The following is a 15,013-nucleotide window of genomic DNA, read 5'->3' on the forward strand; positions in this document are numbered from 1 at the left end:
GGCTGCTGGAGAAAGAAGCCCAGGGCCATTAAAGGGTGGCTTGGGAGAGGACATGGAGAATTTGGAACCCTTGTGCACTGTTGGTGAAATGGTGCAGCCACATGGAAAACAAGAGGAAGCATCTGCAAAAAAAATCAAAAATAGAATTACCCTGTGACCTAGCAATTCCACTTCTGGATGTGTAGCCCAAAGAATTGGAAGGAAGGACTCAGAGAGATACTTGCACGCCCATGTTCGCAGCAGCACTATTCACAATGGCTAAGCTGTGGAAACCACCCAGGTGTTCACTGATGGATGAAGGGATAAACAAAGTGTGGGTTACCATGAGATGGAATATCTCACACAGAAGGGAGTGTTGACACACGCTACAACATTGATGAACCTGGAGGACACCATGCTAAGTGAAAAACCCAGTTACAAAAGGACAAACACCGCATGGTTCCCTGTCTATGAGGTCCCTAGAGCAGTCAAATTGATAGAGACAGAAAGCAGAATGGTGGATGCCAGGGGTTGGGGGATGAGGAATGGGGAGATGGATGGGGCAATGGTTTTACATTATGAATCAACTTAATGCCACTAAACGGTGTACTTAGAAATGGTTAAGATGGTACATTTTATGTAATGTATGTTTTATAATTTAAAACCTAGAGGGGGAAGTGGCCTGGGGCTCTGGGGCAGTGACCAGAGTTGGGCAGGTTGTTCTTCATCCCGTTACTCAACAAATAGAGGCAGCCCGGCAGAGGAAGGAGTTTGGGCTCTAGAGCCAGGGTGCCTGGACCTGAGCAGCCTCCCATATCCTCAACTGTGTAACCTGGGGTGAGTAGCTCAGCCTCTCTGAGCACCACACCCTCATCTGCAAAGTGGAGACGGCAGTGGCAGTGTTTGGAGCAGGCCCCTGTGGCCCTGCTTGTACAAGTGGTGCATTGTGGGGCTGAGTTGACAGAAGTGTCTTGCCCAGTTTCTGCTGGGTGTGTGTTCCGGAAAGCACCAGCAGGGAGGAGTGGGTGGAGCTGCCTCACACAGAGTGGCCAGGGAAGGGGTCCAACATGTGCGTCCAGGTCTACATGCAGAAAGGGTGGCAACCATGTGACAATTGGGTGAGGCAGAGGGACCAGCCTATGCACAGGCCCCACGGTGGCAGCAGGCTGGGTGTACTGAGGACAAAATGGAAAAAAAAATGTGGGCATTTTGTTCATACACCTTTGGCCATGGACCGTGTCTGAACTAGTGGGTCTTAGCCCAGGAGTCCCAGGGCCAGGAGACGCCTGCCCCCGTCCTGGGCTGTCTCATCTGTGCGCAATGGTTTGCATTTGTATCCAGCCTCAGAGCCCCTATGCCAACAGCATCTCTGTGGCAGTGAGGATTCAGAGATGCCAAGGCCAAGACTTGGAGGCTGAAGCTGCGGGGTCAATGCAGAGATGGGGTGGAGAAGAGAGGGGGATAGCCTGAGAGGATGCCAGCATGGCTGAGAAGGGGCCTCGGGCAGTGCCAGAGTTGAGGGTGTAAGGGGTGGAGCTGCAGCTGGAGCTGCCAGCAGGGTGCGTCTGCTTTGACTTAAAGCTCTCTAGCGATTGTGTGCCTCCTAATACTTACTGTTGTTTCTCTTCTGAACGGGGGCTGCAGAAGGTTGCCTTTAAAAATTTTTTGATTTCTTTTCTTTTAATGTACACTCTTGACAAAGTGGGCAATCCTATGTCAGTTCCTCGCCAATTTTTTTCTGGATCCAAAAAAATCTGAAAATCTCTGCAGTGCCGATTCACACGAGTAGCTTTTCCGAAAAGGATTTGAGGCAGCTGGTGTGAGTAGAATAAGGCTGTTCTCTAGGAACCCATGAGGGAGGAAGAAGCAGCTAGACTCACTGTCCCAGCCAAAGCTGAGCTCGCAGCCAGGTGCCCAGCTGCCTCTGTGGCCCGGACTTGCCGCCTTTTACCGGCTCTGCCGCCTTTTAACTGGCTCCTGGTCGAGCTCCCCAGCAGCTGGGGCAGACACCTGCATCTTCTTTGGAGAAACTAGGGTTTCTCAGCCTCGGCGTACTGACATCTGGGGCTGGATAAATTTTCTTTAATTATGGTAAATTATACATAAACATAAAATTTACCATCTTAACCATCTTTGCCATTTTTGGGCCTGCAGTGCAGTGGCTTCAAGCATATTCACACTGCTGTGCAGCCATCACCACCATCCATCTCAGAGCTTTTTCATTTTCCCAAACCAAAACTCTGTCCCCATTAAACACTAACTCCCCATTCTGCTCCCACAGACCCTGGCACTCAACAACCTCATATAAGCGAGATCAGAAGTGTTTGTCCTTTTGTCCATCCATATTATGGCATGGGTCGGAATTTCCTTCCTTTTAAAGCTGAATCACATTCCACTGTACGGACAGACCACGTTTGGTTCATCCGTGCACCGCGCTGGACACCCAGGTCGCCTCCATCTCTCGACTATTGTCATGCTGCTGTGAACATGTGTGTGCACGTATCTCTTGGAGTCATTTGGGGCTTCTTCTTCATCATGGGGGCCGTTTAGCAGCATCCGTACCCATGCCAGCAGCACCCAAAAATGTCTTCAGTCATTGCCAAATGTCATCCGGCTTGAGGACCGCAGAGCTACACAGCAACTCATTTCATGCGCTGAAGTTTTGTCTCCCGGGGACAACCACCCGTTACTGCCAGGAGAGGCAATCACTGGGTGTCTGAGCTCCTGGGTGCGGCAGACAGACAGCCAACCTGTGGACAGGTGGCTCCACCTCTCGGGGCCGTGTCCTCACCTGGAAAATGGAGCTTATGATGAGGATGACAGTATATTCCCATAAGACTCACAGCCGAGAGGCTGTGTAGCATACTGAGAGTGGAGCAGGCCAGATGCAAACTTGCCCTGGGTGGTGTTGATGTCATCACTGTGGGATGGAGCAGGAGCAGTGCTTGCAATAGGTAACCTCCCTGGAGCACAGATAGCTCAGGGGCTCCAAGGCCCCTCCGGGGATAATCTGGGATTGGGGGAAGGTGTCTGGGGGCCCAGACTGCGGTGGACATGTGGGGCTGGTGTGGCTGTCTAGTGGGCTGAATGTGGGGGCTCACCTCAGGTCACAGATTTGAGAGCTACCATGCACCTTGGGGGTCCTCCTGGACCTTGTTAGAGAGGCACTCAGGCTGCCAAGGGCCATGTCCCACGGTGGAAGTGCCACCCACATCTCCCTGCACCATCAGGTCCTGGTATTGCTGCCTGTGTCAGCTGAGACGCCTGTCGCCCTTCCCTTCTCAGGTGGTGGGCTCCCAGGCAAGGATCCTGTACTCAGACCAGAAGGGCCGTGTGGCCATCGCTGTAGCCATTAACCAGGCCATCGCCTGCAGGAGGATCAAGGTGAGGTGTCCTGTGCTCCAGGGGAAGCATCCCTTAACCTCTTCCCACTGCCTTTCCTGCCCTGGGCCTTCCCGCCTGTGCCTCGGCTGCACCCCACAGCCTTCTGGGTGGGATGACACTCCTGTTGGGCCTCAGCAGCCCAGTGCTTAGGAGCAGTGGACCAGCCCCTCCCGGGAGCTCAGCCCTCCCACAGCTGAGGCCCAAACTTCCGCCTCTTTAGGGAGATCAGGTTTTGCTGAAGGCTTTGGTCCCTGGGACCAGCTGGGTAGAAGGGCTCTATTGGGGAGGCAAGGGTGAGGCGGCCGTGAGGGGGTGGTGGGAAGCAGGGCCTGGAGGAGCAGGAGCAGTGCTCGAAAGAGGTAACCTCCCTGGAGCATAGGTGGCTCAGGGGCTCCAAGGCCCCTCTGGGGATAATCTGGGATTGGGGGAGGTGTCTGGGGACCCTACTCTGTGTGTGTCAGGCCCCATCATTGTTCCCTCTGTGTGACCTTGGGCAAGTCCGGGGCCCTCTCTGAGCCTTGGTTTCCCTCTTCTGTGAAAAGAGAATAAAAAGCGTGTGTGTGAGGACTGAGTGAGTCAGCCTCCACAAAGTAACTTTACACATCTTTATGGAACTCCCTTTTCTCAAGCAATGGCAAACTTCCCTAGCTTTTGCTCATTTTGCTCCCAATCAGCCAGGCCTGCCTCCAGGACGGAACCCTGGGCGTGCTTGCTCCGAGGGACTCTGGCTCCTCCTGCCACAGAGTTCTTGTGGGGGTCTCTCTTTTCAGAAGTGCCAGGAATGTTACTGGTCAGATGTAAGATAGACATTGGGACAGAGGTGTGAAGGCCACCCTGGCATGATTCTGGGGGTGGCACCGGCAGCAAAGGCAGCAGCCAGCCCTGCTGGGCACAGCCAAACACACCCACCCAGTGCTTCCTGGAAGCCCAGGTGTTCCCAGGGACTGCTAGGAAGTTCTAGGCGCACTGGCCCCAGGCTGCGGTCAGCTGGCTGGCAGAAACGGGTCAGTAAGCATGCGTTCATTCACCGGACAGTGCTAGGCTGAGCGCGGCCGCTGTGCAGCATGACTTAACCCCCGGGGACATAGCAGAGAACAAGACAGACCTGTGTAGTGTGGTGAAGGGTGATTGACGCAAAGCTGAAGGTACACACTGAGACAGGGTTTCGGAGGGTGAGGAGCGGCACGCAGGATATGAACATGGCGAAGAGGAGTCGTCAGGACAGCCTCTCTGAGTTACTGACATTGAGCTGAGACCTGAATGGCCAGAAAGTGTCAGGATATCTGGGGGAAGGTGGTTTCATTGCACAGGTGAAGACGTGGGAACAGGCCTGGCCTGTCGAAGGAGGGAAAGGTGGGCCTCTTCATTCGGGAGCACAGGGCACCCCAGGCTTTTGGCAGGATGTATCCTCTGGCACAGGGGGCCTGTGAAATTTCGGGATCCCCTGGGGAGATTGAGAAGTTCATGCCCATCAACCAGCCCTATCTGTTTTATGGGACACTTGGGAGAAAAGTTGGCAGGGCCTGGTGATGGGAATAGGACTACTTAGCTGGAACAGCTGGGCTGCTCCCCAGGTACACTGCGAACCAGGTACTGACCTGCCTGCTCCCTCTCCTGACTGAACCGTGCAGAGCCAGGCTGACACGCTCCCTGTGCCGAGTGTCAGATGGCTCCCCCTACCCCTTCTCTTTAGCCAGGGCTCCTCCCAGTTCCTTCACTCTGTTTCTTAAATTGCCAGTTAGAACTCATTTTCTTTTCTCTCTCACTTTTTTTTTTTTTTGTTTTTTTTTTTGTTTGTTTTTCGGGAGAAAGTCTCACTCCGCAGCCCAGGTGGGGTCTCAACTCACTGCAACCTCCGCCCCCCAAATTAAAGTGATTCTCATGCCTCAGCCCCCTGAGTAGCTGTGATTACAGGCTTGCGCCACAACACCCGGCTAATTTATGCATTTTTAGTGGAGACGGGGTTTTGCCATGTTGGCCAGGCTGGTCTCGAACTCCTGACCTCAAGTGATCTCCCCGCCTTGGACTCCCAAAGTGTTAGGATTACACGAATGAGCCACCGTGCCTGGCCAGGACTCCTTTTCATAGCGGGCCTGCCTGTGCACAGCATAGGGGAGCCAGCTGACCTGCCCTTAGCCACAGCCCTACCTGACCTCCAGGGCTGCACGACAACCATCTCGCCGGGGCTAAGCAGCAGCCAGCTGCCTCTCCTGGGTATCTGAGCAGCCAGAGATTCCTGGGGAACAGGGAGTGCTGCCGATGAGCGTATTAAAAAATCAAACTCAGTGTGAGTGCTTTCTCCGTGCGAAAAGTCTTTGTCCTCACAGAGACTGGTAGCACAAAAAGGCTCTTAGCAATTACCTTGTCCAGGAAACCAAGAGCTATTCCCAGAGGGAAGTGACCTGCCCAAGGTCTCTTGGTAGGTACTGCCAAATACACCCCCAGTGATGTCCCCCAACACCTCCAGGTCATCAGCCAGCCATGTCTCTATTGCACAGGTCAGGGGCCAGGCTGCCTGAGGCTTGAGCCCAGACTAAGCAGACACTAGGACTTAACAATTTTTCTGCTTTACAATGGTGCGAAGCGACACTTGTTTAGTACTGTCCTCGATGTACAATGGGGTTGTGTCCAAATCAGCCCATCGTAAGTTAAAAATACTCTAAGTCATTTTTTACTTAGGGTACAATGGGCTTATTAAGATGTAGCCCTGTCGTAAGACGAGGAGCACCAGCACATAACAAGTAGCCAGTTAAATCCCAGCTCACGACTCACTCGCTCTGTGATGTAGGGGAAATTTCTTCTCCTCTCTGTGCCTCCGCTTTCTCACCTATGCAGTGGGCATGATAACAGTTGTGCCTATCTGAACAGGGTGGCTGTGAGTGCTCGGTGAGCTCACACATGTATTACACACGAGTGCTGCCGGACACATGTGAATCTATTCCAAGCTACAGATGACATCAGAAATAGTTGTGAAAAGGGTCTATTTTCCAGGGGGAGAAATCCAGCGGGTTCTAGTGTGGCCTGCCCCTTGTCCTCAGCCTTTACCAGGCAGCCATGTTGGACATTGTTGGCTGACAGCTTCTGTCCTTTCACGCACAGGCGCCGGTGGTCCTGAGCCGAGACCACCATGACGTGAGTGGCACTGACAGCCCCTTTAGGGAAACCTCCAACATTTACGATGGTTCTGCCTTCTGTGCAGGTGAGGAAGACGAAAATGTCTTAAACTTTCATTTTAGATTTGGATTTTATTAAAAATTGATGCATTCAGTCAGTCACAATGTTTCGAAAGATGTTCTGGCATCTGAGAGGCTCAGCATAGCGTGACCAACCCAGGACTGAGGGGGTCTGGGATGTGGGACTTCCAGTTGTAAAACCGGCGAATGCCAGGTACACCGGGCCAGCAGGCTGCCCTGGACGTGGGTGACCTTCAGGCTGTGGGCAGCCAGCTTTTTCTTTACCTTTCCAGATCCTAGAGCTGTATTTCTTGCGTTTTTTGGCTCCTGATCTCTTCCCCATCTTCACAGCCCAGCACCAAGAGGAGGGGGATATTTTTAGAGTTCTCCCTGATCTTCTCTGTGGCACCCATTGGGGTTTTGAGGGGAAGAGCCTGCAAGACTGTGCAAACCCCTTTATCTCTGTCCACCCAGGGGCTCACGGTCTCAGGCTGGCCCACGCCTGTCCCTTAGCAATGTGTTGAACACTTACAAGGTGACCGACTTGGCCTCTATTTCTCTCTGCAGATGCTCTCACTCCCCAGGTTTCAGGTTGGATGGTTGTCCTGGGACCTCAGTTCCTAATGGGGTCAAGGGAAGCCATTCATTTGCAGTTTGCTCCTCTGCCCCCGTTTTTAAGAGTAGGAGTGACTCTCTTTGGCACTCTGCTTATCTGAATAACACTGGTTCCACATCCCTTTTAATTCTTTTGTTCTCTCTGCTTCCGGAGTGCTTTACCTGGCGCTCAGTGCTCGAGAGCTCCACCATGGGACAACTAGGCATGTGTCAATTTCTCCTGCTCCAGCTCTGGCTCTGCCAGCACACATGACTGCTGCTGTGAGAGGCGCCGTCCCTAGGGCCTAGCTGCCGCCCCATCCTTCCAGCCAAGCAGTGCTGGCTTAGCCAGCGAGGCCTGCCGATGCCCCCACCCGAGGCTGGCCTGACTAAGCCCGGCGCCCACCCAGTGCAGGGGGTGATGAGCGGAGGCATCTCTATTTCCACAGACATGGCTGTGCAGAACTTCGTGGGAGACGCCTGTCGCGGAGCCACCTGGGTTGCCCTTCACAACGGAGGGGGCGTGGGCTGGTAAGAAGGTTTCAGAGGACAGGGTATGGGCTCATGTGGAAGTTTTGGGGGTTCCTTGGGGCAGGGCCAGGCTGAGGTACCTGAAGTCCTGGGCCCTACCTCCCTGGTCACCTCCCCTGCCAGCACCTTGTGGAAAATGTATTCCTTGTGTGAGTGGAGACAGATGACAGAACTTCAGGAGGGGACTTGCATTAGCTACCCCACCTCTCTGGATCTCCCCTGCCACGTGGGTCTCGGAGGCCTCTTACAGAGGCTCTGCAAGAATGGCAGCCACCCTCCTCACGTCAGTTTCCAGTGTGTCAGTTTCCATGTGTTCCCATGGAATTCCCGGTGCTTTCATGGCCAGGGTCTTCTGTTCCCTGCTCTGACCACCTCACCTGAGAGTGCAAGACCCAGCTGAGGCTCCCAGGGTAGCTGGGCTGGGAGCAGGAGACCTGAGGTCTCAGCTCCCCTCTCCCCTTGGCTCCCAGCTCTGCCCCTGCCCGGCTGGGCTCTATGAGAAAAGGTGCCTAGGTCTGGGCTCCTGGTTGAAGCTGGATTCTGGGCTGCGGGGAGCAGCAAGGGGTGCTGCAGCTTTGGAGGGAGGACAGCGCCCCCTGCCCGGCTCCATTGGCCATCTCCAGACTGGCCTCTGAGCCTATTTTGGTTGGGTCTAGTGGTCCCCTACCCTCCAGAGCCAAGTCCTGGCGGAGCATTCCAACAGGCTGGCTTGGCCTCGTGTCCTTGGAGGCTGCAGTTCCGTGCTGTGGCACTCAGGTGGCTGTAATTGGAGGAAAATGTGACTAAGGCCATGTCCTTTCCGACACACGGGCTGTAGAAAGCTCCGCGCAGAAAAGGGCTGCCTGGCCATTGGGTAGCTGGCATTTCTGTGCAGGATTTCCTGAGTCATTTCTGGAGGGGAAGAGAGTGGCTCTGAAGGAGGCTGAGCAGTTTGCCCAGGGCCACGGAGCTGGCGATGGAGCCGGGGTCTGACCCCAGGTTCCCCAGGATCCATTATTATTGCTGACAGACAGCCGAAGGCAGGAAGGGACAGGGCTGGGCAGGCTGAGGAAGAGGGCATAACCTGAGGGCCTTAGGGCAGGGACAGCAGGGCCAGAATTCAGGCAGACACAGTGCACAACTGACCCTGCCCTCAGGGCTCCCCAAGACAGGTAATGCTCCCTGCAAATTCCTAAGTTGCTCCCCCAAGGTTTGCCCCAGACTCTATGGACAGGGACACAGACTGACCAGATACTGGGACCTTTTACCCTGCTGCCCTTGAGGGGTCTTTTGGGAAAGTGCCACAAATTCATTCTGGGACCCATCACACTTACACATGTACATAATCTAACTCGTCGGAAAAAAACGTCTATCCTCCAACCATGGCTACTCCAAAGGGACGCCACTCCCAACTCAGTCCCCACCGTGGCTACTTGAAAGGGATGCCACTCCTGATTCCATCCCCACTGTGGCTACTCCAAAGGGACGCCCCACCCCCCGCAACTCTGCAGCGTTTCTCCTTCCTGCGCATTGATCCCTGTTTCTAGGCTGTGCACTCACCCTCACCTTCCTGGACTGACCTTCCCGTGTTTCCGCTTGTCTGTTGGCTCCACTCCAGGACAACCAGTGACAGCTGTGTGTTGTTTCTAGCCTCCTCTGTGCCACTGTCTCCTGCAGCCCTCTTCCTGATTGCCTGTTTGCCACCTGTCTTTGTGCCATCTGCCCAGCGCTCAGGTTTAGATAGGGCACTGCTCGGCTGGCTGCAGCCCTGCATGCTCAGGTGGACGTTTGGACCACAGGCTGCAGGACAGGGCCATCTGACTGGGCCACAGAGTACAAGAGATCAAGACAAGAGCCAGGCTGTTGTTCTTGGGTTGGTTGGACCTCAAAAAAGACTTTTCTGATCTCCTTTCCCTATTGGGAGGACCCAGTGAGAGGGGTGAGGCCTCCCCGTTGGTGCTGCAGCCTCACATGTGAGAGGGTCAGTTCCAGTGGCCACCGAGGGCCCGCTCAGGCAGCCTCTAGGCAGCAGGTGGGTGGGCTGCTGGGAGCCCACCTCAGGTGAGCAGGCTTCCAGCCGGTGTTTCCGACTTTACCCCTGCTCTTGCCCTCCTTCGGAGCCCCTTGGTGCTGACCACCAACTCCTGGGGTTCCCTGGGTCCTGGGGCGCCAATGGGTTCTGCTGGTCCCTCCCATGGCCACACTGAGCTGGAGCTTTCTGATGCCTGCCTCTAGCTTTCAGAATCCCTTCACCCGTTCTCCTGTCCCTTTCTCCTCATCCTTGTGGGTTAAATAATTCCTCTGCAGTTTTGTTAGTGAGATGCGGGAGGGGCAAGGGTAGATGGCTATGTTCTATCCACCATTTATTCTATATCTGGATACTGCCACTTTTTCACACTAAACAATGTCTTACAGTGCATCTGAAACTTGAATGTGCACAGAAATCCTCTGGGGATATTATTAAAATGCAGATTATTGTAAAAATGCAGGTCTGAGTCAGGCCTGGTGGTGCATGCCTATAGTCCCAGCTACTTAGAAGGCTGAGGCAGGAGGATTACTTGAGCCCAGGAGGTTTGAGTAAAGCCTGGGAAACATAGTGAGACACCCTCTCTACAAGAAAAAAAAAAAAAAAAAAGGGAAAAAGGAAAGAAAGAAAAGCAGGTCTGGGGTGGGATGGAGATTCAGCATTTCCAGCAAACTCCTGGTGACGCTGATCCTCTGCCCCAAGGACCTCTCTGAGTAGCCAGAGCTTCCAGGGCCCTGTCTGTGCACACAGCCCTCCCCCACCCTCCCACATGCCTTCTGCCATGCCCCAGTGGACAGCCCTGGAGTGCCATAGTTGACAGCAGTTGTCAGGCCATCTGCCTGCACAGGGTAGCCTTGCTGTGCCTTTGTTTCTCAATGAGAAAATAAGCATAATAATAGTAACTGCCTTGTAGGCTAGGGGTGAAGAGGAAATGAGCTGATAATAGCTAACACTTGTAGAGTGTAACATGTGCAAGGCCTTCTAAACTATCCATATATGTTAACTCATCGAATCATGCACTTTAATACATCTGGCATTTATGTTTTTCTACTTTCATGTTTTTCCCAAAGGTATAGTTAGTTGTTCCAACACCATTTGTGAGTTACCCCAAATTCGCCATTAATAGCAATGTGTTAGCATTCCCATTTTCCTGGGATCTGCAAGTTCAGGGCTCCTCTGTGGTCAGTTTGCTAAGGTCACCTGTAGCTGAGTGGCCTTGGTCTCTGACCCTCTGGGATGCAGGCTTCTAAAACAAAATCTGTAGTTCTAATCTCTAAGAGGCCTCTCCAGCTGCGGGACACTGGGAGTGCTCAGGCCTGGGCATGGCTGTTGCTCCTCTGACAGATGAATGGCAATGACCTTAGATCGACTCAGAGCACCCTCCCACCTGAAGGCTGGTGGGAAGTGTGAGGGCAACCCACTGCAGGGCACGGATTGCCCAGGTGCAGGAATGCAAGTGCAGCATGGTAGACAGCAGGGCTGGCTCACTCATAGGAGGGGTGCAGCTTCTGGGACCAGGAATGGGCAGTGCAGGTGGCTGCAAGGGGCACAGGGCACCTCTCACCGGCTTCCTGGTGAGAACTGGTTGAGGTTGTGGTCAGTAGGATTCAGGCTGAGCAGAGAAGCAGGGAAAGCCAGATGGGCCTGAAGGATGTGAGACAAGGGAAACCAGATGCACATTTTGGGTGCTGGAAGAAAAAGGAACAGATATACTGCAAGTGAGGACTAAGAGGCAGGAGGGACACGTTTGCAACAACACAATGACAGGCGTTTACAAAATCAAGGGTGCTTCTTGTGTGTGACTGAAAGCTGAGAAGACTGAGCAGGAGCCAAGGCTGGATCCTTCAAGGGCAGCAGCTCATAGGTGGATGGCTGAGGATGAGGAGGGCCATCCCAGGCTGATGGGGAACAGCTGCAGTGCACATGTACGGAAACAGCGGCAGAGCTTCAACACACTTCTCATCTATTAGGAAACTCATCTGTTCAACTCATCTATTAGGAAACAAATGAAAACAAGAACATATCAAAACTGTTAGAGGGAGAGAAATGCATTAATTAGAAAATCAGAAATATTGAAAATAAAGGAACTTAGCCTTCAGATCAGGTAATCAGAAGGACCCCACCATACACTTGAGGCAAGCAGAAAGAAGAGATAAGGAAGATAAAGATCATAAGGATAAAATCAGGCGGGGCACAGAGGCCCACGCCTCTAATCCCAGCATTTTGGGAGGTTGAGGCAAGAGGATTGCTTCAGGCCAGGATTTCGTGGTCATCCTGAGCAGCATAGCGAAATTCCATCTCTAAAAAAAATAGTTTTTAAAAATAAAACCAGAAAGAGTGACGACTGAACTGAGTAACCCAAGACACACCAAGGGGAGCGTGCTTTATAGGGCAGCACCCTGAGAATGCAGGGAGTGGGCAGCTATAGCCCACCGGGGGTGCCCAGGAGGTTTCCATCAAGGGGTGACCTCCAATGGGTGCTGGAAGTGGCCGCGAGGCCGACGGGCCCAGCACAGGGGGCACAAGTGGACAGAGAGGCGGCACGTGGCCACGCTGCTCTCAGCTCTGCTTGCCTACATGACTCCTGCATCCACCAGGCTGCAGAGGCCGGCAGTGTGGCGGCCCCAACCCTGATGCTGTCTCAAGCCAATGCTTCCAAAACATGGGCTTCTGCCTGCTCTGTGCGGGGTTGGGCCCAAGGACTGAACTGGAAACTCCTCTGCCTCCTACAGGGGTGAGGTGATCAATGGGGGATTCGGCCTGGTGCTGGACGGTACCCCAGAGGCCGAGCAGAGAGCCAGGCTGATGCTCAGCTGGGACGTCTCTAATGGTGTAAGTCAGCCCAGTCCTCACCACCTCCTGAAGGCAGGGCCTTCAGTTGGGTGACCCCCATCCACGTTTGCTGTTATACATCATCTCCTGGGTGGGGGGACAGGGGCCAGATTCCTCTCATGACCACAGCACAGCAGCCAGGAAGGGGGAATCAGCTCAAATGGAGGTCAGGTGAGGTGATGATGGGGAGACAGGTGGGACCCAGAGAATGAGGGGAGGCTTGGAGCCAAGGCGGCAGTTCAGATAGTTTGGGTGACTAAGAGTCCCTGGGCTGGGCCCAGAGTGTGAGCATGAGGACAAAGAGGGCGCTGGCAGGAGACTCGCCCCAACTCACCGGGAGCTGCAGGGCTTCTGGCGGGGCTGGGGCTGGAGGTCTTCACCCCAGAGCAGGAGGTTTTGTTCTAGGAGACGCCCCGGCTGTGGCATGGAAAAGTGGGTTGGGCACAGGTGTGGGGACCGTGTGGACAGTGGGGGCAGGGGTGGCAAGAATGGCAGTGGGGAATGGGGCAGGAGGTGTGGCACCGTCCAGGGGAGACCAGGTGGAGGGAAGAAAGCAGACTGCAGGGAGATTGTGAAGGTAAAGCTCAGGTCAAGGTGGATTCTAGAAGGGAGGGAGGTGCTGCGGAGGACTCCGGAGGTGAGGCCATTCTCGGAGCCAGGGGAGCGGGACTGGGTGTGATAACGGCCAGTTTCAGATCCCAGAGGAGGGCCAGAGACAGGGAGCCTAAGCTGGGGGTGGAGATGGGGCAGACACAAAAGGGCAGCTGGCCCCATGGACAGCCTCAGAGGTCCCGAAGCAGAGAGGCCCCAAGTGTGGGAGCCAGGACACACATGGGAAGCCCAGGCGTGTTGACATGGACTGCTCTCCCCCTCCTTGCTCCAGGTGGCCCGGCGTTGCTGGTCAGGGAACCAGAAGGCCTATGAGATCATCTGCCAGACCATGCAGGAGAACAGCAGCTTGGTGGTGACACTGCCCCACGAGGTGGAGGATGAGCGGGTGCTCCAGCAGGCCCCGCAGCTCTGAGGGAGCCACGAGTCGCGGCCCCTGCCTCTCTTTCTTGCTGTCAATCCTCACCTGCCCAACCATGGCACACACCCTTCCTGCACACCCGCACCACCTGCACTTCTCGCACATCCTCACGTGGCCTTTATGGTGCCCTGCGCAGGGTGCCACCACAGCCTCATTTTACAGACAGCCCGCTGAGGCCCAGAGACGTGCAGCCCTCTGTCCACGACCATGCCACTTGCCTGGGAGCCCTGAAGGCTGTCAAAGTCCATTTAGGGCTGAGTCCCAAGCCTGCCTAGGGGCCCTGCGGTGAACACTGGCCAAGCTATCTCCGGCTGGGATGATCACACCCTCTGCTTCCTGGCCACCTGCCAGCCTCCATGCAACTCTGTCTGTCTGCTGCCCATCTGCTGTCTGTGCAAACACTTTCTGGACCCTTGGCACGCTGGGCTGCTGGCCTGGAGGAGCTCAGGAAGGAGGATAGACGGGGAAATAAAGGGTTTAACAGAGCTGTGTGCTGCACTGTGGGCTGATGGACAGGCAGACCAGGTCTGCCCTAAGGATAAATGATCACTTACTGGGGAAGAAATGAGAAAGCAGGGGCACCCCCTGAGGCCGGCACAGCCTGAGTGATACAGCCAAGGAGACTTCAGGAAGATTGTTGGCCCCTGAGGCTGGAGTCTGGCACCCCTCCCCCAATCCCATAGCCCAGCAATGGATGGGTCCAGAGCCTTGTGGGAGGTCACTGGGATGGGGGAGGTGGCCTCTGTCAAGGCCATGGCTCATGAATCTCATTCTCTTAGCTGGGCATGCAGCGGACGAACAGATAACTCATCCTAAACAGAGAAATGAGAAAGAGCCTGTGGGGTGGGCCTCTGAGGGCCACAGAAAACCAGACACCCCACATGTCTGTGGACTGGAGAGGGGCAGGCCAGCCGGGTTCTTGGTCCCCACCCTCCCTGCACTCCGCGTCTCCTCCCCAGTAGCCATTCTCCCCTTTCCCTTGTGAAGAAAGGCCTCGTTTTGTGTGGGCAGCAATATAGGGTAAGAAAACCGCCTGATTCTCCAGCCTTCCTTGCTGTTAGGAGGGACTGTTGGCCTAGTCCTGGCCCACGAGATGACGGTGGGGTCTGTGGGGCCGGCCTTCTTGAGAGCCGTCGTTTTTCTAATCAAATGGACAGATCCAGTGGGGTTGCTTTTTGCCTTCACCCCTTCTTCCTGCCAGAACCAAGATGTGGGGCCTGGAAACACAGCAACCAGGTTGGTCAGCTAGGGCGGCTGCCACATAACGTCTGGCACTGGGGCCCAAACAACAGAAATGAAACACATTTGCAGGCTGGAAGCCCAAGATCAGGTGCCAGCTGGAGTGATTGCTGTGAGGCCAGCTTCTCGCTGCATCCTTCCATGGCAGAGACAGAGAGGAGAGAGTGTTACAGAGAGAGGCAGAGACAGAAAGACAGAGACAGAGTCACTGAGAGAGACAGAGAGAAAGGGACAGAGAAAGAGAGG

The 15,013-nt window shown here is 54.6% G+C and overlaps 1 protein-coding gene across 3 annotated transcripts in view; it reads left to right on the forward strand.

Annotated features, from left to right (window-relative positions):
• Window positions 1-14,013, forward strand: part of LOC105470231 (urocanate hydratase 1) — a 35,389-nt gene extending 21,376 nt beyond the window's left edge. For 2 of the 3 annotated variants that reach the window (XM_011722015.2, XM_011722016.2), the window contains 5 exons: window positions 3,265-3,363; window positions 6,463-6,562; window positions 7,580-7,661; window positions 12,399-12,498; window positions 13,382-14,013. In XM_011722015.2, coding sequence (XP_011720317.2) covers window positions 3,265-3,363; window positions 6,463-6,562; window positions 7,580-7,661; window positions 12,399-12,498; window positions 13,382-13,522 — 522 coding nt within the window. In that variant the 3' untranslated portion in view covers window positions 13,523-14,013. The remainder of the gene's footprint in view (window positions 1-3,264; window positions 3,364-6,462; window positions 6,563-7,579; window positions 7,662-12,398; window positions 12,499-13,381) is intronic. The other variant, XM_071092317.1, reaches the window with a different exon arrangement.
• The last annotated feature ends 1,000 nt before the right edge of the window (window positions 14,014-15,013 follow it).

Source organism: Macaca nemestrina, chromosome 2 (genome assembly GCF_043159975.1).
Source record: "Macaca nemestrina isolate mMacNem1 chromosome 2, mMacNem.hap1, whole genome shotgun sequence".
Taxonomy (NCBI): domain Eukaryota; kingdom Metazoa; phylum Chordata; class Mammalia; order Primates; family Cercopithecidae; genus Macaca; species Macaca nemestrina.